This window comes from Amblyomma mixtum, chromosome 3, assembly GCF_055824585.1.
Source record: "Amblyomma mixtum isolate Tamu chromosome 3, ASM5582458v1, whole genome shotgun sequence".
NCBI lineage: Eukaryota > Metazoa > Arthropoda > Arachnida > Ixodida > Ixodidae > Amblyomma > Amblyomma mixtum.
In genome coordinates, this window is record NC_143014.1 from 103,141,981 (window position 1) to 103,164,786 (window position 22,806).

General features: G+C 45.7%; 1 protein-coding gene across 1 annotated transcript in view; it reads left to right on the forward strand.

Annotated features, from left to right (window-relative positions):
• Window positions 1-7,545: 7,545 nt before the first annotated feature.
• Window positions 7,546-22,806, forward strand: part of LOC149351200 (beta-alanine transporter-like) — a 77,956-nt gene continuing 62,695 nt past the window's right edge. The window contains exons 1-2 of the mRNA XM_089576985.1: window positions 7,546-7,596; window positions 9,815-10,114. Coding sequence (XP_089433111.1) covers window positions 9,824-10,114 — 291 coding nt within the window. The 5' untranslated portion in view covers window positions 7,546-7,596; window positions 9,815-9,823. The remainder of the gene's footprint in view (window positions 7,597-9,814; window positions 10,115-22,806) is intronic.

The following is a 22,806-nucleotide window of genomic DNA, read 5'->3' on the forward strand; positions in this document are numbered from 1 at the left end:
GCGACTCACCCTTGTCGTCGTAGCCTCTTTTGTCGTCATCTGAAGCCGACCCCAGCACGTACAAAGTCCGAGTCACTTTCAGAAACAAATTCCATATTCTCAGAAATGCTGCTGTCACAACTGCTTGAAGAAGCAGCTTTTTTTCTCGGGACACTGTCACCACCGGTACTCCTCATGGATGACGCCATTGTGAAATGGCTCTTTTGAGCCTTCAATTACGCGCCAAAAGCGCAAAATGCGTTTTTTTATGGTCGACTACCGCCCTCTGGTGTTTAAAATCGCAACCAATACAAACTGACGACCGTAACTCGTCTTTTGAGGTGGCAGCACCGCAATATCGGGCCGGACGAGTGTGGCTCGTCATTGGCGATTTTGGTACGATCTCCCATGACGAGTACAGCTCGGGGTTGGTGGTTAAAGGGTTAAAATTGGTTATATGGGAAGGAAAGGCGTGGTAACTGCCTCACTCTGGTGGACACCTCAACTGCGCCGTGAACGAAGGGATGAAGGAGGGAGTGAATGAAGGCAGAGAGAAAAAGGCGTCGTGGTGGAGGTAGGGCTACGGATTATTTTCGGCTATCTGGACTTGTGACTTCACCATCGGTTCACTATAGAAACGCGAGAGGTCACGCAGGTCCACAAGGCGACGCAGCGTGCACATTCGTATGTTCTAAAAGTTGAAACCTGTGCTTCTCGCCGCCGCCTGGTGACTTCATGGCTCTGTTCAGCAACAACAAAGCGTAGCCCCATCAGTTAGACTTGGATATGCAATGTCATGGGAATTTAAAATTCTACAAGCGTGCCTCGCTCAGCCTGCACTGTGCAGGACATCAAATCAAAATCAATCACCTTTGCGAATTTCCCTGTTATTCAGCGGAACAAAAGGCCACCCCACCCACGATCGTCGGCCGCGGCAGTAAATCTCTCATCCCTCTCAGCTGTCTGCAAAAACAAACAATCAAACAAACAAACAAACAAACAAGCAAGCAAACAAACTAAAAGTACACTGTCCGCTCGAAAATATGCAGTGCAGACTTCTCGGTGAGTTTGAGGATGAGTGTGGGTCGATGTGAGTAGCTATGAGCGTGAGTTTGACTGTACGTGAGTGGACGTGAGTGTAAGTGAATGGGTGTGAGTAAACGTGAGTGCGAGTGAGTGGATGTAAGTGTTGGATGTCTGTGAATGAGCCACCTGTCATGGCGCCGAGGTATGATGCTGGTGCATTACAGACGTTAACGCAGTTGCGGCCCTATTGTGACAAGCGGTAGGCACTATATAGTGTGTTTATTTTCATAGCAACAAAAAAGCCGAAAATGCTGGTGCATGGAATTTTGGTTGGTGTTCGTTCCTTGCGTGCCTCCGCTTCGCGTTCGTCGTGGTAACAGCAAGGCCGCCAAAACGTGGACGACAGTGAAGGGCGGGTGTTTGGGGTGGTGTGAGGATTGGTTAAAATGCCGCGTGCTCTACACACAGCTGCTACCGCCCTTTATGCCTAAGCTTTGCCTAATGTGCCTTTGATGCTGTAGATGTGAGCATCGGCCGAGTTGCAGGTCAGCCGTGTTAACCGCGATGGTGAGTCAATGTCCAAGGAATTGAAGACATGTTTTGCAGTATGGGTGTAAGTGTTGATGCAGTCTTTCACGCGCGGCCGCCACCTTCTTCGATAACCTTGCCTATCCTGTTTACCTTGTAGCTGCTGCAGGTCAAAATTGTTAACCGTAACGGTGGGCAAACGCAGGAAGTAGTAACAACGCATTTTGGCGTGTTTTCTTAATTGGAATCCCTGTCGTCAGCGTCGATTATTTCTGCACGTCGCAATATTTATTTTAGAAAAGACATTCTTTGTGAAAATACATGCATCATATATAGGGCTCTTTGTTTTCGAGTTTTATTTTTTCCAGTATTCGGGATTTGGGGGGGGGGGGGGGGGGGAAGGGTATAAATACGGTTTCACGGTTTTTATTGAAAAAGAAGTTGAGGTATGAGGAACATAAACAACACAGAAGGGGGTCCCAAAGTGGAAACTGTCAAGGGGACCTCCTGTTGTTAATTGTATATATGACGCACGATAAAAATATTGCAGATCGCAACTACACAGCGGAAAACAGTTGCAGTGGGACTTAATCATCACAACAAAAAGTTTTATCAAGCATGCTAAACTTTACAAACACATTTCACAAACACAAAAAGCGAACACAGTACTATAAAAAAAAACACTCAAGCGATAAAAGCCGTACACAATAATTACAGGGTTCATTGGCGTGGTAATTGAAAGCAATTAAAAAGTACATACTTTTCAAGTTTTTATGTAATGATGCTTCGGTACGGGATGATTTGATGATTGCGGGTAGCGAGTTCCAGACAGTGATTGCTGAGAATAAAAAAGCGGACTGTTTGCCATAATTAGTTTTGACTTTCAGAAGCAAGAGATTATGTTGTTTTGAGAATCTAGCATTATTAACGTTAGACAAATGGGAAGCTGTGAAGATAGGGATAGTGGTGCTATTTTGACAAGCGCAATAAGTCAATAAACTTAGTTTCACTTGGAGTGAACAAAGGATAGATAATGTATTGAGTCCGCGGTAAATGGGAGCACTGGACGCGGTCTATGAACTGAATGCCATTATCCCAACAGATTAGTTTTCAAGATGACATAAAGAAGAAAGACGTCTATAATACGTGTTACCCCAAGATGATAAACTGTAATTGAGGTGGATATGAATGAATGCATAATAAAGTGAATGAAGAATGTGTTGTTGAAAATAATAACATGTTCTAATTAGTACGCGTATACCAAATGCAGCTTTTTTGCTAATAGATTTAGTGTGGAGGTTAAATTTTAAATGTGAATCAAGCGTCACACCAAGGAAGGTTACAGAACTTGATCGGATAATGATGTGGTTATCTAGGCAAACATCAGGAACGATGAGGATTCATTTGTGTTGTGAGTTAAATATCATTATCTTCTATTTAATTGGGTTTTTTGCAAAAGATTGCTGCGGCACCAGTCTGTTACGTTTTTAAGGCCAGCAATAATTTTTGATGTTAGGTCACTTAAGTTATCATTAGAGGAAAATATGGTATTGTCATCAGCATACAGATTGCAGTTGGTGTTGTTGAGGCATTTATGCAGATAATTAATGTAAATTAAAAACAGAAGGGGGCCTAGAACAGATCTTTGTGGAGCTCGTTGATTAATTGTAATTGGTTGGGATAAAGTATTCGATATTTGTACGAACGGAGTTCTGTTAGCGAGATATTTGCGCAGTAGACTTATAGTGGGCCCACAAATTCCCATTTCTTCTAGCTTTAAAAGGAATAGGGGATGATTGACTATATCAAATACTTTCGTAAAATCAATGAATACAGCTGCCGCCCAAAGTCCGTTATCAAAGAAGTGTTTAATTGTGTCGGAAAATATATCATTGCAGACTCAGTGGAATAGTTTGGGCGAAAACCGAATTTATGAGGTATCAGATGGCTGGATTTTAGAAGATTGTTCATTAGACGGTTAACGATGAGTTTTTCGATTACTTTATTGAAAAATGGGAGGATAGTTACCTGACGATAATTAGCCAAACTGTGTTTATCACCTCGCTTGTATATAGGAATATCTTTGCCGTTTTTAAGTTGATCTGGAAAGTCACCAGACCTAAATATTTTATTGTAACAGAGGTAAGAACGGGTGACAGTTCATGTACAACAAATTTAATTTTAGATGGAAGGATAGAATCTAAGCCACACCCAATATTTTTTTAAGCTGGTTATTACGTTTATAACTTTCCGGGTTATGTTGGACGCAAATAAAAAGATTAAGGACCGCCCTCTACATTTTCCGAGGTCAACATCGGGTGCAAATCGGCTATTCAGAAAAATTTTCTTAGTTCGGGTTTTTTCCGGTTATTTTTTGCAGTACAAGACGGTTTACAATAACAATTCGTTTTTTTGCTGGACGTCAGGTGCCATATTTTTTGCTTCTTCTTTTGTAAACAACACGGAAATCGCGGGTTCAACTACAAAAATTGTTTACTAATTAAAATTTTTTCCTAATCTATCACAAATATTTTTTCGCGTTGGCCAACTCCCACTTCGAGTTATTGATCAGTTCGCCCTCGCCCTACCATAAGCTTGCCATCCCGGTTAGCTCAATTGGTAGAGCGACTGCTCCGGTGAAGCGGTGGTCCCGGGTTCGAACGCCGGACCAGGACGAATTTTTTGTTAACTGCGAAGTTTCTGCTAAAACTGTATAGCTTTCCTTTGTAGCCGTATGGTGGCGCTTGGGTGGATGCCATTGAGTAATTACTCCCTTAATATGTTTTTGCGTACCTTACGAGTCTCCTACGGTGCATTACCGCGTCTGACCAAGATCGGCCTGCCTTTATTTGCGCAGTGCGAAAACATTCAACACCACAACAATCATTTTAAACGAGGTAGGTCCCTGGATCCGACACTTTTAAATATCAGGATGTCATTAGCGGGGGTAGCGCTTAATGCATTGGCTCCGATAAGGCATCTGGTCGGTAGCCATGTCGTGGCCTCTCGCTTCTATATCCCCCTTTCGAACTTATCCTCAAATTCATCCGCCTCATGAAAAAGAGCGTTAAAAGAGGTTTAAGATCCCCAGTTGACCGAATATATCTCTCTGGAATAAACACTAGATATCCACAATTTGTTCTTTCGGAGTCTTCAACCTTGTAAATTGGAAAACCAACATCGTCCAGAAGGCTCATTTTTGGGGAGAAATCAGGTTTTACCCCAAAACGAAGGGCCATAATTATATATTTTAGCAGAATTATGCAGATCCCAAATAAAATTTTAAAAATTTGCGTCGACGCACTATAACTGTTATTTAAATGAAACTGTGCCTAGAGATATAAACACAGGCCTTGCATCTGACATGCTTATATATACCTGAATGTAAAACCTTCAGATTCTGATTCATTTGAAAGAACTGTTCAGGATTTTCGTAGACATTAGCGTCCACCCAAGCGCAGCAGAGGTTAATGAGTAATTACTCTGTTATTGTAAGATTACAAAACTCTATCGCATGAATCACGCAACAGCGGCAGACTTTAGCTAGTATGACTGACATCACGGCCGCCGGCCAGCAAATGGCCGGTGTAACGTGCTACTTGTGGCCCCTACATATTGGGCTCCGGACTACTGTTTGTTCCGGGGATTTACTTGGACTGGGAGCACTACGCAGAACGGTACGCGACTAGTTTTAAAAAATAAACACGTTTATTCACTCATTGTCAGCTTTCAATCGTTCATCACAATGCGTCGGCTCTTTTGAGGATCAAAGACTGCACCGTCAAGAACAGTGACCAAAAGCACGGTTTGTGAAGACAGCAGATGGAAACGTCGCCGTTCGTTGCAGAGTCAGCACTAACATCGCTGACATAGAACATTACCTCATAGGTTGCACCGGTCACAATGCTGAGAGGCGGGTCCTGCTCGCATCCCTCAGGAGCGTTGGGGTGTGCAGGACATTGTTTACCCGCGTGGAAACCGTTCAGTTAGGAGGGAGGCGTCCCGCCTTCTCCTATAATTTCTCTCCAGGACACTGAACTGGACTTCAGGTCGTGACAGTGGCAGTTTGACTGTTGTGGGTGTTTGTGAGCTCGACTATAGTGATAGAACTATGCCACAAACTCTTCAACTATTTTTTAATGTGCCGCTACAGTGGAGCGATTGCCGGCAGATTTAACACAAGGCTAATTCCACCTGTACACAACAACAGCCTCACCCTTTGTCAACCTCGAGTACGTGGTGGGCCAAAACTAAGCTACTTTTTTCCTTTCGTCGTCTTAGCGAGAGTGACACAGAACTGTTATCCAGTCGATTGGTCGCGAACGCAAAGGTGAACACCCCATTTCACTTTCGCAATGACTCTGCCGATATGCGAGGCACGATTCACGGCATTGAGACGGCCTAGGAAACGCTGGAAGACAACAGCTCTCGCTTACCTAAATTGACAACTTCCTTCACCCTTCTTTCGTCGCATCCATAGAGGTTTTGCGTATACGGCTATAGCTGTGAGTCATTACAAAGATCTCCAGCATAAAAGCGAATACCAGCGAATTTGTCGCCGCACCGACTCTGCCGAAGTAGGAAAAATTAAAGTTAACGGCGCCAAAACGGCAAGCGTCGACTCGCCAACGCCGCCATCAGGGACCAAATGAGGGACGGCATCTATATGGTTATTGCCGTTAAATATTTCAAGAGTAAGAGAGGTAGGAGGCTCTGAAAGGAGAATACTAGTTCGGCGTTCATGTACGGTCTTCAACCTGTGAGGGCGCAACAACCTGTGCCGGATGTAGCTGAGCTCCATCTTGCGATGACCCAACGCCCTTGTGTCGTCTTTGTTGAGAGAAAAAAAAAACAGTAGGGTTTTAACGTAGTTAAACCGAGTAGGACGTGCGAAAGCACTTGAGGCAACACCGCCTCAAAGGCAACCGCATACAAGTTCATATCGTCACCCGCCATCGGCAGCCGCGCGCGGGGAGTGTGGGGCGGTTCCGCGCGTTGACGGAGCAGCTGCGCAAGGCCTCCGCCGCTGGCGCTCCGTCAAAGGTTGAGGCTTCCCAGATACCTCGGGTTTGCAGCTTTGCTAGTGAAGTAGCGCTTCCGCGCTAAAAAAATAAATAAACACAATCGTGACGCACACAGGGCACCTAGCCCTGTCGCGCAGTCGCTCCTCGCGACATCCTTGAGCGAAGACTTTGTTATCGTAATACCGGCGACACTGTGCTGTCTGTATACGCACTTTCTCGCACATGCACGGCAGCACCGTGACAGAAGAATGCAACTTTCAGTTGGGCAGCAGTTCTTGTGGATTTTATCAATACAATGAAAAGCACTGCATGCCACGTGGTTTTCCATATATTTGTTCGCCTTCAGTTTGGCAGATTTAATTTCTGTGCGTGCTTAAGTAAAACAAAAAAAAAACCCGACAAAGGATTGCTGCCCTCCGCAGCATTTAGTTTTAAGCAAGAAACAACGCCCACACACCCATTTTCTTGCTTGTTTTAGACCGAAACTCTGCAGGCGAATGAGATGCTTGTATCAGACGACAGCATTTTTAAGTCACCTCTAATGGTGTAGCCATGTTCTTAGGGTACCACACGTGTCTTATGAAAGAATAATTGGTTCATGTATCACGATCACAGCGTTTAAGAGCTCCTTTGCGCTCGGTGAAAGAAGGATGAATTTAGCGTCGGCTCCTGGTTCGATCTCTTTTGATAGCGGCCAGAACTAACTCCGCGCTGCTCAGAAAAGCTGCTTTGCCCGGGAGCTTTTCTTCGTCTTCTCGATGCTCCCCTTCCTATCGGGGACGGGGAGGGAGCGAGAGGACTGAGTAGAGGCGGAGAGGGCGAGAGCACCTTCCCGTTTCTCCCCAGGGGCGGCGGGAGAGCGGGATTCGCTTTCTGGCGGTCGACGAGCGAAAAGGAGGAAAGGGGTCGGCTTTCGATTTCGGACGCCCAGATTTCGGCCGGACTGGCGCGCCAGCTCCGAGCAGGCCGTTTTGCTCGTCCGATCCGCGTGGCGTGCGGCCAGGCTCGCTTCCCGGCTCCGGTGGCAATCGTCGACGAGGTAAGAGCTTCCTTCGTTCCTTGATCCCTGGCCTGTTGGTTTGGTTGCTTTGTGACCCCATCCTCCGCGAACGCTTCGGAGTCATGCAGGGACAGAACGCATTGATAAAGCGTGTGATTGAAAATGAGAGAAAAAAAGGCGGGAACTGAGGAAGCGGTGAAATCTCAAGCGTCTGGGCCTCTAGAAGACCTGTCAATGGAAGGCGCGGTAGGAGGTGCTCGGAACAAGCGTGATCAGTTTTTTTTTTCACTCGCATTGGACGGGAAAGCGACAAGATTTAACAATTAAGGTGGCTGAGGGGAGTGTGACTACTAGCGTACTGACACGAATATGCGTGGAATGAGAGGGAAAAACGAGTAAACGAAGCACGGCGTTTTTCTTTGATCGCACTGACTCAACGGTGTGGTGAACACCAAGTGGCGTGTGTGAAAATATAGACCTGATTGGCATACCACGTCTGGGAACCAAAACGCGGTAATGTGCCGCGTAGACCAATTGTGTTCCTTTTACTAAAGACTCCACGTGCACATCAGAGTGCCCATTCATCGAGCAGCTTGATTCCACTGATAGCATAGAACTATTCGTAATGGGAACGAACAAGATGCTGTTCGCGCCGTGAGATGGTGAAGTTGATAAGCTACGACAGAAGATACCTATGTCTATCATTTAACACGAGAGCAATTGGCAGACGGCGGCCCTGTTTCAGCGATAAATGACTTTGGAAAGAATGAGCGGCACAAGCTATGAGCGAATAGTTTTGCTTGGGTATACTCGTGATGCTTGCGAATGAGGCGTATGCTTTTGCCGATGTTAAGCTACAACTCCTGCCCTTTTTAAACCTGATAACTTCTCATTTGTATAACGTAAAATACTCACAACTGCTTCAGTGGCTTATTATTGGCAAGTTCAATTGATGTATTAGTGTGTTATGGTATTTTCGTATTACTGCCATCTTTTTGCATTATTAGAGATTTTCCGTATAACCTCTATAGTCCTGTTCAACTTCCAGTGTTTCTAGTGTTCAGCTCTGTGTGCATGTAACTATCATCTGTAAAGTAACTGTCATCTTTGTATCTTAAAAGCATCCTTGTGCTGGCTGTCAGATGTTTAAGTCTGGGGTGAAGGTCTCGCCAGGCGACGGGGTTCCTTTTGCCTCACCTCGTGGGCATAATTAGCATTATGTGTTTATGTCCTAATGAATTGAGTTGGCGTTAATTTTTAGCACTGTCTGAAGAGTACTGGAGGATATTTCCTTTGGCATACAAAACATATTGTTAAAAACACCTCGAAATATGACTACTATTTATACGCTAACGGCAAAGCAAAAATTTAACGATGAATATCTAGAGTGTATATGCGTGTTTCACCAACCGTCGTTGGAGAAACACGCTCCCTTATTACTGCCTTATTAAAAATCTGCTCCACCTTGGAGGCTTGCCCTAAACCATTTGACCAACGCTGTTCCCAAATCGAGTTATTGATAAATTCGCTCTCGCCCTACCATAACCTTGCCGTCCCGGTTAGTTCAGTTGGTAGAGCGACTGTTCCGGTGAAGCGGAGGTCCCGGGTTCGAACCCCGGACCAGAACAAATTTTTATTTAACTTCGAGGTTTCTGAGAAAGCTGTATAGCTTTCCTTTGCAGCCGCATGGCTGCGTTTGGGTGGATGCCAATGATTAATTACTCCCTTATTGAACAAAAGAACTGTAGGAAGTTGCCCATTAAATAGCACTACTGGTTGAAACAAAGCAAGGAAGAGCAGGTTATACGTTCGAACAATTCTGTATCTCTTCAGTGCTGGCCTACTGCCCTCCCCTCTGATGCAGCATAACGAATAAGAGAGCTTGGTTGGTCCACCGGCTGTCACGACCAGATACGCTTTCACAAACCGCTAGGCGCCCAGCGTCTGCCAACAAAGCACGCGTGCTTAGTCGACGAAGTGCAGTTTCACGCGCGCTAGTGACACGCACCTTCTTTCATCCTTCTTTCATCTCCTCTTGCACTGCATGCACCTCCAGGACGGCCGAATGTTTCGTCATTCAAAAATTAAGCTCATTCGTTTTTACTTCGCCTGCGAATTCGTTCGTTCGTTATTGTGCAGGCCCTGAAATTGTATGCCCTTGCCGCGCTCACTGTGCGCATTCTTCTCGCTGCGGCAGTCGTCGTCTTGCTTTGAGGGAGCCATTGTGCGCTGCTGCCTCCTTTCGCGCACTGTGCAGCGGGGCCGCATGGACAGCCTGGTGGACGAGGCGTGCGGCTACGGCCGCTACCAGCGGGTTCTGTTCTGGCTCGTGCTGTACCCGGCCCAGGTGTCGTGCGGCCCGCAGCTCTACGGCCAACTGCTCATGTTTCTCGAGCCCGACCACTGGTGCCGGGGTGGGACACCCCCGGAGCACTGGGACAACAACACCGAGCGTTTGCAACTCTGCGCGCCCCTGCCCAACGTGTCGGCAGCCTGCCCCGATGGCTACGAATATGACCGTCGGTTCACGGGAGCCGACGAGACCGCCGTCACGCAGGTGGGGCCCCGGGTGCCGTCAGCGCTGTATAGATAATGCAGCACCGGCGCCATGCTGTCCGCTGTCTGTAGCTCACTTAGAGTGCATGCTATGTATACTCCGCACAGACCACGTCTGCTTCCTTACCTTTCCTCGTCTGTATATGACACTCATGACATATAAAGACGAGGTGACTTTTTTTTTTTTTTGAAACACTTGTCGTATAGGTTGTTCGTGCATGAAAAGTATCACTGCTTAAGCAGCATGTGAGGTGAGCTTTTGGTTCTTGAGACATCTCGTGTAAGCCTTGACATATTGGGGGAGCATAGAGGGAAATATCCAACTGAAAAGTAAAATGCTGTTTAGGGAAAAAAGAATCCAGGCTAAGGCGAAAAATTTATGCGGCAAATAAAAAGCTTTTGACTCAGTGCGCTAATTGCTGAGAAAGACAAAAGCGGCCGGAACAGTCGATCGGCTGGTCAAAGGTAGCAGCAATCGGCATGGGGAAATGCAAATCACCCGCGCTGCTGTTGGGAGAATTTTTAACGCGGACACTGCCCTGAGCAGACGGAGCTACAATTTCTGCCCGCGCCCTCATACTGTAGTTTCAACTGTGAGACGCGCACAGGTTTGCATGATAGTCGCTGCTCCTTTGTGTAGCCGGCAGGGAGGGCGCAGCAGTTGTTACTTGTCTGGAGAGCCGGTGCTCTGTAAGTGGCAGAGCTGGCTCCATCTAGACCCTCAAAAGTTGCTCACAAAAGTGATCATCTCCTCGCTTAAGCCACAACAGCCAGTGCATGCACCTTTCCAGTGGTGGCTGATTTCCCCGCCCTTTCCTTTCGTTAAAAGTTTAGTACGGCGCGTACTGTGGGACCCACCGATAGGAACAGGAGACAGCTGGAGATCTTCCCAGAGGATGCGCGTCTGCGAAGTCACGCGTGCCAAGGAGAACGGTCGGGGAAGCCTCGGCGCGTTTCCGTTCCTTCTCGCAGCCCGTTAAATTGAAACGATCGGAGCTTTGAGGGGGTCGGCGTCTCATGCGCACGTTCGCGCTTCTCGAACTAGCGAACTATTGTGCACTTCCATAGCATCTGTCGCGTGATTCCGTGCATGTTCAGACGAGGTGCGTCGAAGCCTGAATCCTTTTGCGATCAAGGGAGTTCGTCTAGCAGGAACTGCGCATCGTGTTATTAAATCTAGCGAAATTCAGTGTACGAGGGTGACGCGGCCAAAATTTCCCCTGGTAAACTTCTTGTAGCACAAGGCTGATGAAATTGCATTTGAACGTAGGCACATATTTTAATAGCGCACATGGCAAACTGTATAGTCCTCAATCGGTGACTCGTTTTTGTTTCACAGAAGTGAATGGGACTTCAAGATGTGAGAAGGGAGCTAGTATAATGTGGAGCAGTCGTCAGGGTTCTCACATTAAAAAATTGAAGGAAACGCACTCCTATTTTTTTTTAAGGAGGTGATATTGGTGCCTGGGTCAGATGAGCTATAGCACTCATATATCTATAGCATTGCCACTGGGCAGTTCTAATGTATGCTGGCGTGGATGGAAGAGGTCCTTATCCCCGACAACCTCAGCGAACGCACCCTGCTACAAAATTTGAAGCCCCCATTTGGCACCTCGCCGAATAAGTATTTGGGAACTAGCTGAAAGAGTCACGATAAGCATCAGGCCTGGAAAACAAAATAAAACAAATTACTTTGAATCTGCGTAAGGTAAAGGTCGAGAGGCCGTCGACCAGGGTCGAGTGGCCGTGCCCCCGAGCCTGAAGCTTTGTTCATATGAATGTTGCGAAGACGATAACAGTGGTGACTATGCGAAACCGGGGGAGGAGCTTGACTAAGACAGCTAGCGCCGTAAAATCAGTGACTTTTCCAATAAACTAATTACGGATGATGAGGCATCATTACGAACTGGATAGTCAGAGCAGTAGGAACAGCGTTAACCCCCCCCCCCCCCCCCCCCCTCCTCACGAAAGCAAGGACCCCGCACTGAGATGAAAATGTGATGTTTTCAACTATTTTGTAAGCAGTTTAATATTATGATGACATATTTGCAGCCAAAGGGGACCGAATAGCCCGAGCTTATATTCCTTTTATTTTAATGAATCACAGGAAGCCGTTAAAAACAACATGCGTGGCGTATATTCCAAAGTACCGTTGTCTTGCTGCGTAGTGTTGTCGTTTATAGCACGCATGTAGCATAAACTGAAGCAGAGCGCTGCGCCTACGAAATCCACCTCCATGCCACCTGATTTGCAACTCTTTACATCTAAGAATTATCTTTCATGTTGAGACTATTCCTTGATGGTGAAGGGCTGTTGTTAGGGTGAAGTCACGGCTTTAGGACCTATACCTGAGGACTTCTACAAAAGTGGAATATGCAGCTCCGTGATATGAGAGCAGACGTTCGTAATGGTTTCGAGGGACTGATGTCTTGAGAAAGATCAATAAATGTACAAACCTTGATGTCTTTCTGAGGGCTAGAGCTCGATGAGAGGAAGTATTTATTGAAAGGTATTGGTAAGTGTGTATATCTAGCGTCGGCTTGTTAACTTTCTTGATTTAATATTTAGTATTGCGTTCATCTCTTTGATTAATTTCAAGCCCAAGAAATCTGGACAAGCGTTGCTAGTTTGAACGGCTGCCGCCACGTGCCACGTGACACTGAGCTCTCAAAATCACTGCGGGAATTTTAAATCTTCCCTATACATCCCATTGGTTTTCTATGGCCGTCGGAAATAGTTGATGTGGCCTCAGAAAGCACTTTATAGGTCCAATTTTGCAGCGATGAGAACGGGTTGGTCATGATAATCACGATGTTCGCGCAGAATCTCTCGAGACTTTTTTCTCATGAAAGTTTAAAACATTCCCATTCACTGATGCGGTGTTCGCTATTGGCGGCCAACAGGTGACTTTAATTGCTGGTTTCAAGGAAAGCTGGGCATGTTGGGTATTCATAACTGAGTTTTAACCTTATACTTCACCTGAGATTCGACTCTGCAGAATGGTACACATTATTCTTCTGTTTTGCACCCAACATTCGAAAAAAAAAATCAGCCTATCTCATCTTCTAGAGCAGATGTACGCATGAAATGCATTGCAGAACAAGAGTAGGGCGTTCTAGGATGCTCGTCGCATACAAGGTGGTAGTCGCACTCGAGTCTTGGAGCCTCCGTCATCAGTCACTTTTCTTAGTTTTTCATTGCGAGCAAGAGCGCGCTCGGCTACCTTCGGCGCTTTTGTGTGTGGCGACCTGCGTGACCAGTGCCGGTTTCCGAAGAAGGGAGAGCACGCGCTACAGATCGCGGTCGTGGTTCACTGCGCCTTTAATTTTCTCAAAATTCACAGGAACACGTAATTCCGTTATGTGTTAGCAATGCGGGAGCATTAGCAGCTGTTGATGCTTTTGCCGGAAGTGATGTCCCCTTCCTCCAGCCCGTGGGAAGGATGGATGGATGGATGGATGGATGGATGGATGAATGGATGGATGGATGGATGGATGGATGGAAAAAACTTTATTGTTCATAAATTTCAAGTGTTCTTGACCCTTACGGGTCACTGGGCGCCGTGGTCGATCCTTGGTCCAGGATGCCGCACTTGACTGCTGCCATCGTGGCTCGGCGCACAAGGAATGCTCCGGTCTGATGACGTCACTTCCCTCCATCCATTAGGAATGGTCCAGTCTGGTGACATCACTTACCTCCAGCCAATGGGCGAATTTGTTGACCAACGACGCACTTTCACCCCATGGGGCTTCGAATGCTATTGCATAAAAAATTTTTCTCTTTTTAGCCTTCGCAAATGTTCTGTTCCTTCATTTATGCACTCCCTCCTTCATCCCATCCCCACGGGGTAGTTGAGGTGTCCACCGAGAATTGAGACAGTACTGCCTCTTTCCTTTCCTCAAAACCAATATTCGCGGCGCAGAACGAATGAATGACAGATGACGAAGACGAAGAAATACAAAGCTCTGCATATGAGTGCGTTTGTATCCGCTATGCACCCTAGCCAATCCTTCGCCGTGGGTATGTGCCATTAATCCCGAGGACATCATCATCATCATCATCTTATGGTTTGCATTGCCGCCGGTTTAAATCCCGGTCAGGACCGAATATTTTTTTCCCTCTGGATACCATCCGGAAGGAAAGTTTTGGAATAACTCTGATAAGTTCGCCCGCATGTTCGGCTTCAGGTTCCTTAATTTGTCGAGAATTGGCGCGAAAAGCATTTGATGCTTAATATTGATAAGGTTAACATGCGCAGGCCACTGCGGGCGCCACCCAGCAATTGTTCAATTGCACAGGATATAAAAGTAGGAAAGGTGAAGTGAAAACCGATGGTTCTTTCTTTTGACGAGAGTAGCCGTTCTTAGGGTGACTAGTTATTCGGGAAATCGTCATTCACCTGTTTTAATGTTCGGAGGAACAACCATGTGGTCTTGGTACTGCAACAAATTGAGAAAAATAGACGAACTCATTTGCATTATGTGCAAAGGAGTAGCTGGCGCTACAATCAGGCACCAACATCTCCTTATATGTCCATGTAAAAAAAAAGCATGAAAAGATGGTAGGCGACCGAAAAGCACAATTTTGACAGCGGTACAGGAAGTGCGGCAGTATGAAGGAAAATTGGTTTATTGGGGTTTAACGTCCCAAAGCGACCCAGGCTATGAGGGACGCCGTAGTGGAGGGCTCCGGTATTTTCGACCGCCTGGGGTTCTTTAACGCGCACTGACATCGCACAGCACACTGACCTCTAGAATTTCGCCTCCATCGAAATTCGATCGATATTCGACCGTCGCGGCCGGGATCGAACCTGCGTCTTCGGGTCAGCAGCCGAGCGCCGTAACCACCGAGCCACCGCGGTGGGGCTATACGAAAGAAGAGGTCTTGCAGATAATGCAGTCATCGCAACGCTGTGTGCAAAAAAAAAAAAAAAAAAAATTATTCGCTCGGAAATAATGCACAAAACAATAATAACAGACAATACGGTTTGTAGTCCAACAAACCACGCGAAACAGCAGTGCAGTTCATGTGCGAACTTCACAGCTAAAAGGAGGAAACACAAAATACCTAGCGGCACGCCAATTCTTAAAAGAATAAAAAGGCAGAAGGGTTGAAATGCGGGCCAGTTGGTACATTGTAAACGGGGAAAAAAACAACAGTCACACAAGACGACGTTGTGTGACTGGTTTTCCAGTCGTTGTGGTGTGTACACTCTTCTTGTCCGTCGTCTTTTGTGACTGGTTTTTTTTTTTCAATAAAAAGGCACAGAGAAATAAGTGGCAGCACAAGTGGTGTAGAAATTGCAAGAGAAAGAAAAGGAAAAAAATAAAGCCCACGGAAGTGTTTAAAACGGACAGTATAGAGAGGCGGTACCAAAGCCGCGAGAGGAGCCCGCAAAACGTCAACCGACAGCGCAAGGATCACTGCAATAATCAGGCAAGAGAGCTGGACACGTTTCATATACTGTCGGGGACAAAAGTCTGCAGGACACGCGAAAATAAATCGAACTCATGCTGCTATTGTTTCCAGTGATGACGGAATTTTGCTATTACGCATTAGAGCATGTTATTCCGACTTTCACATATACAAACATGGTCTCAATCCACCGTCTAACTACAGAGCTATCGAATTCAGCTGCCTTTCATGCGTCCTGGAGGTCTCCGATAGTACGCTAGTCGCCGCGAGCTAATGAAGTGAATGGCTTACTCAAATCGGAGAACCCCTCTGAATGATTACACTAGTCCTTGATCAATGAATTACACCAGTCCTTTATCAGTGCATTCCACTCCTGCCGAGCTGTTCTCCTCCCGTATTTGAGAACCGGTGCCCACACAATGGCTTAAAACTGAATTTGAAAGCCAGACGGTAACTTGATGGTCTGCTGTACTAAAATCTACTTAAGCAGCTTGATCGACAGAGGGCCAAGAGACCACTACATAAGAATAACAGTTTATAGCAAAATACATTTTCAATAAATTCGGGACCAATAATTGAATTGCAAATTAAGCAGCAAGTCGACGGAGGATGAAAAAAAAATAATCTACACGAACAAAAACTCCCCCGAGGGGCTGCTGCCTGTGTTGTCTGGGGAAGAGTAGGAAGCAAGCTTGTGGCCAAATTATTCCTCTCGTTTAGAGAGAAGAAAAGGAAGAAGAAGAGAAGAAAACAAAATCAATACAGCGGGCGGAGGCGTATAAAATTGCATCTCTGATTTCCATAACCGATCCTGTTCTGTTCAGCGCAGAGAACCAAATTACGCGACCCTGCGCTGTTTCTTAGCGCCTATGTCGCTCTGCTGCTGATAACGACTTTCTGGCGCGACAGCCGGCCATGGCTGCCGCATTTTCCTGGAGTAAGAATGCGAAAACGCAACGCTCCTGCAGAGAGATTTCGCTGCACGCTAAAAATCCTAGGCTGACTAAATAAATCCCGAGCCCTCCACTATACTGCGTACAGCATAAATTACGCAGTTTTCTTGTTACGTTAGAGAAAAATTATAGCTGCTGTGCGTGTCATAAGTTTTCCTGCATGCCTCACAACTTCGAAATCTCGTTAGGCCACTTTTGGGAGTCCCCGAAAAGGTGCGTACTTCGTGAGCTGAGCCAAAAAACTCCTATAATTTTCCTGGGTAGAAGGAGTCTCACGTTAAATTTCGATTCCGCTCGCTTTGTTGTTCTATAGACCCTTGATTTAACTGCGTTGTTCCCATTTTTCTGGAGTCTGTGACGAGAAACATTTGCAGGAATCGAGCGCTGGGCTAAGTTGTGAACAGGCACCGTCTGTTGCAAAAGTTTATAGTCATCGGTGGACTATAACCTTTTGCGGCAGATGGCACATCCGGTACAATTAGCTTATGGAACGCAACTTTGGGAAGAAACTGGATTGCTTTGCATCCAGGGCTTATTGCTCATGATTTAATGTTATTCTGCGCAGTCCGCGCACCCAGAATTAGTTTGAATATATTTATTCTGGGCTGCGTGGCAGGACGACGTTGAAATCGAGTTTTTTTCGCTGGCGTTGCTTTACGTATATACATCTGACTGCGAGTGTACTGTCCTGCTCGGCAACGCACCCTTGTACGCGCATTTGCCTGAGATGTGAAAGTAAATGCAGTGCATTTCAGCTCGTCGTTTAACAATCTCATCCGAAGCCTTTTTTTTGTCGCTTGTTCTTGTAGGAATATTGGTTTTCTTGCATTCTTTTTGCTCATTAGCCTCACACAGGCACAGAATTACGCCGCGCTTGGTCGACTACACTTGTCAGAATGAATGCAGTCATTCAACGCGATGCCTTCTGTAATAAGTCTTGCCTCGCGCGAGTCTTGCATTCAACGCGATGCCTTCCGTATTAAGATGGACAAACTTTAAAAGAAATATTTTGCTACGCATTGGAAGAATGGACCGTTACTTTCAATATTTCCACCATAGCACCTTGCAATATTTCACGGTTGTCTCACAGTTAAAATTGCTTTCCAAGAGTCCTGGACATCTTTCCGACAGCGGTCACACTGACAGTTGATTTTAACAGGCATTCATATTCGCTCATGTAGAAGTGAAATTAAAAAAAAAGTACGATCAAGAGCAGCACAGCAAAATCAGCTGTACGTTAAGCTTGCTTTTTATACCGCACTTGCATACTCACGTCTTGTCATGTGTCATGAATCTGAGGTTCCAGATTCCCAGTATTAATGCTGTTTTTAACAGAACGAATCAGGAACTTCATGTTCTCGGTCAGTGCCCCTCTAACGTAACCACCATCGCATGTAGCTAAACGCAAGCGTCACTTGCATCGCGACGCAAAATTTCTCACCTGCGCTTATTCCATAAAATTTTTCATCCTTGACCCGTGCGATACGAGCCACTCGTTCCCCTCCCGTACCTCTCACTTCGCATACATATTGACAGAAAGTCGGCTTAATTTGATGCAACGTAAATACCTTTACGGATTAACTTGTTCAATCACTTTCTGTTTCTTTGAAACAATTTACGATGTTCCATTGCTCTGGTCAACTGTTACCGCTGCAATTACTATGTAAAATAGCATTGCGCATTATGAATGCCTCTTTCTTTTAGTGTTTTTTTTTGTTTCACGGACATAAGTATATGCTTTTTGTTTTGTATGCTGTTAATATTTCTAAATGTTTCGTTATTTTGTTAACCACTTTTGTTATGCTGAGTCTTGGGATGAGATAAACAAATGAATGAATGAATGAATGAATGAATGAATGAATGAATGAATGAATATATAAATAAATAAATTAGCGATCTCGTTTTCAGCCGTGGTAAGAACTGTGTGAACGTAATGAATGCAGCATAAGGGGAACTTTGTGAGCTTGCTGGGATCAGTAACACCAGAATATGATGGCGAGTAGTGAGACGCTTCCATGCATCTTATACAAACGGTTACAAAGTCTTACTTCTTTATTCAAGGTTGTGGGGCTTAAATCAACTTCCTGTGGTCCGGCACTGTAGAAAGGAAGTGTAGGGGCGGGTGGAAAACGCTGCACGACGATCAGTCATGCCAAAGACGCCGCGAAATATCCTCTAGCATTTGGGCAAACGTCTGTATAATCCAAGACTGAACCACGAGACAGCTGCCTGCTAGATCTGTTACCGTCATTTTTCAAATCCAGGCCAGCTGGGAGGCCTTAATAGTTACGGAACGACTCAGAACGAGTTCGCGCGCATGTCTTTATACTTTGCTGCTTGGGGTGAACGGCGCAGATAGCCCTGTTTATATCGTCGCCTTCCAGTGAATCACTAAAGCCTCAAAGCGTCGTGTGCTGGCGGCGTCGACATAGCCGTTGTAAGTGCCGTAAAGACCACGAAGTCGGCAAAAGTTCGCTGGCTCTTCCGGCAGAGGATGGCCGCCGCTGCTCTGATGAACAGCGGCGCCACGGCGGAAGGGCTGCGCGCGCGGACGTTGATGGAAGAGGACAGATGCCATTACTTGTCGTGTCCGGTCAGCGCCGTTGAGAACGGAACGCGCCTTTTATAGCCTCGACGCATCGTCGTCGCCGGCCAGTGAGGTCTGCGCCACCCGCCCGGAGCGTCGAGCGGCGAGCAAACGAGCCGTGAACGTCTTAAATAAAAGGAAGGGCTATGATGTGCGCTAAAAAGGCCAAGAAACGCCCGCAGGCAGGAAGCTGGACAAACTCCCAGAGTTGGGTGCAGTAAGTTGAGACAATGCAGTTTTCTCCGGGCTTACTTTCTTTAGGGCGCTGTTGGAGAAGGGACGTATAAACTGCCGACTTGCAAATTTACAAGAACTTTGGCAAGTATCCAGCGGCTTAGCCTAGGTCTGACACGGCTCAGGCCGGCCTTATGCGGGTGCATGTCTTGGTGGTTGAATTAGTGGTGATGATACCGATGGTGTCTCCATGAACATGATACCAAAGGTTGGATGCACGGCCACCACACCCTGTTATAGGTAAAAATACAAGAATGTTCGGGTGTGCTATTCGACTGCAGAACATGTTAATTTCTTGGAGTGTCATAATAATAGTAAGTTTAATTGATAATAAGGGAGTAATTACTCATTAGCATCCACCCATACGCAGCCATGCGGCTATGAAGGAAAGCTATACAGCTTTCACAGGAACTTCGTAATTGAAGAAAAGTTCGCCCTGGTCCAGAGTTCGAACCCTTTTTCACTGCCTGTGTAGAGAAGTCGCTGTATTAACTGAGCTAACCAGGACGGAAAGTAGATCAGATGGTAGGGCGAGAGCGAACTGACCAATAACTCGAAGTGGGAACGGTGTTGGTCCATTGTTTTCATTTCACTTACTTCAGCTGCTCAGAAAAGGGCAGTTACATGAGGGTAGGGATCACAGGCGTATCGATCAGCTAAGCATACAAAGTCAAAAGAATTCATAGGCATATAACTTAATATAACGCACAACAGCGCCTAGGTCACACAGCTTCGACATCTGCTCGAGAGTGTGCACCGCCCGGCCTTCACAACCATTATGGCTGAGCCCCGCCATGGCAACGTTCTCTTCGGGCAGCAGCTGAACGCAGTCGTTTTCGGTTAAGACACACCACGACGCTAACGGCAACGTCGCCTACCGGGCTAAAGTTCCTCTTAAAACTGTCGCTGTGAAAGAAGAGAAAGGGGAATAACGAGGCTATACACTTCCCTACTCCAATAAATATTGTTTGAATCTCACCGGATGGCTTATGTGCAGAACATTATCGGGAAGAGTGCTCCACTCGTTGCGTGTACGGATCAACAATGAGTGAGCAAGAGTTTCAGAGGCTAGCAGTTAGTTATTACTGCAGCTGGCGAAGTGGAAATGGTGTTATTACGTCAGCGCTCGTCCTGAGGGCGTAGTGGTATTTATGGATCAGTGTAAGACTGCCAGTCTTCCGTCGGTGTCTACAAAGGAGAAGGGGCGGCGGGCTTAAGGTCGTGTGTTTTCGTGAAAGATGAACGCGACATTGTGAGGCTTTTACTGCATCGCACAAGTACTTTCGATGTTGGCCAAATATAGCTGCGGCAGGTCAATTTTAAGCGCGTTAGTGCTGCGTTTTTGCGTTCACTGCAGATATTCTAGCGATTAGCTTGCTGCAGAGAAAATATTGTCATTGTGTGTTGTCCACAAAAAAAAAATTGTTACAAGACTTGGCTTTCTGCTGAATGAGTTATTTACAGGACTGAGGTACACAAGATGCAGCTATAAGTAACACGATTGAAGTGCGTGTAAAAAGGAAATACAAGTGACGTCAGAAGTGAATAGATCATGATACTGGGATCGAAGTGCTTCTTATTCACCTGAAGCCAGCGCAGATAGAGCATCGCTCTTTGTTACCGTTTAGTTCTGAGAGGAGTCGTATTTTTGCACCTTGGAAGGCTTTGTCAGATCCGGCAGATTTCTTGCACCGATTTTGGTAGTTCAAAGTTTATCTTGCAGCGTTTCTTGGTCGTGAGGGTTAGTTGTGGCAGAGCACACTTGTCCGCAAACACAAAAATCGAGTTAGTGACACAACAGGATATTTAAACGATGATATCAAAACATAATCCCGAATAGTAGCCAAGCACAACCAAATAATATAATTCTTGCCCCGTCAAGTTGAACCAACAAGTTTTGTTATTCATCTTTCACTAATTACTTTTCTTCGGTTTATATTACCTTGCACTGAAAGCCTTGCTTGGTCTTAGCACCCACAGTATTTGATAAGTAATGAAAAGTTGTGATTTGCCTGATTTCAATGTTTATAGAAATGATCGGAAAATTCGCGGGGGGGGGGGGGGGTGTCCTTGCTGCAATTCATAGGAATATATCTTGCTCTGTTGTTGACGTCACTTCTGACATCGAATCATTATGGCTCATTTGTCGCACTGCCCCCGTAACAGTACTGCTCGGCGTTTTGCTACAGACCTCCGCAGACTAATTCTGACTTCCCACGTCATCTCAATAATACCATTCATAAACTTCTTTCCACATATTCAAATGCTTACATCCTTCTTTTTGGTGATTTTAACTACCCTGACATCGACTGGCAGAACTTAACTAGCTCTGAAATAACATGCCATGCAGAGGCAAATAACTTTATTGAAATGTGTCTAAATTTTAACCTTACCCAATTAGTGTCGCAGCCAACCCGTGTGACAAAAGAATCAGCAAACACACTCGACCTGATATTAACCAATAGCCCCGAAAAACTAACATCTATCAGTTTTCTTCCGGAAATCAGTGACCACAAAGTCATACATGCTCTATTTTCATTTCACTCTACTAAAAAACAAACATCTGAAAAAAACAATACGTCTATACGATAAAGGGAACTACAACACAATAACTGAAGATCTTAGCACCTTTTTTCCCGAATATGAATCCGCATTTCACACTCGCTCAATTCATGAAAACTGGTCAATCTTCAAGAACAAATTAAACAGTCTCACTGATACGTTTGTCCCGACGATTACTTTTCACACTAACCGCAATAAACCCTGGTTTACTCGGCCCTTAAAACGCCTAGAAAACAAAAAGAAACGATTTTTTCGCTCCGCCAAACGCATCGACACGCCTGCCGCATGGGAAAAAAAATTACGAAATCGAAAAATTATACTTACATTCCGTTCGTGATGCCAAGCACTCATTTTATCACCACGACTTACCAAACCTACTAATAAGCAACCCAAAGCAATTTTTGCAGGTCCTAAATCCTACGCACCGTTCCCATATTACGTTAACGAATTACTTGCATGAACCTGTTGCTGATAACGACTGTGCAGATGTTTTTAACAATGCATTCGCATCTGTCTTCACCACCGAGTTTGACGCGTCTCCACACTTATCATCCTTTAACTTGGAATCCTTCATGCCGGCTATCACCTTTAGCGAAGAAGGCATCTCATCCATAATTCATAATATGAAACTGTCGTCTGCAGCTGGTACAGACCTAATCAATTCAAAACTTTTGAAGAATGTGAACACTATTTGTGCAGCCTATTTATGTCTTCTTTTTTCACAGTCACTCTCTTCAGGAATCATTCCAGCTGACTGGAAACAGGGAAAGGTCGTTCCAGTCTACAAATCGGGTAACAGAGACTCACCTTTTGAATTACCGCTCCATTTCCTTAACTAGCGTACCATGTAAAATAATGGAGCACGTCATATACTCACAAATCATCAACTTCCTTGACGCAAACGAATTTTTCCACCCTTCACAACACGGATTTCGCAAGGGC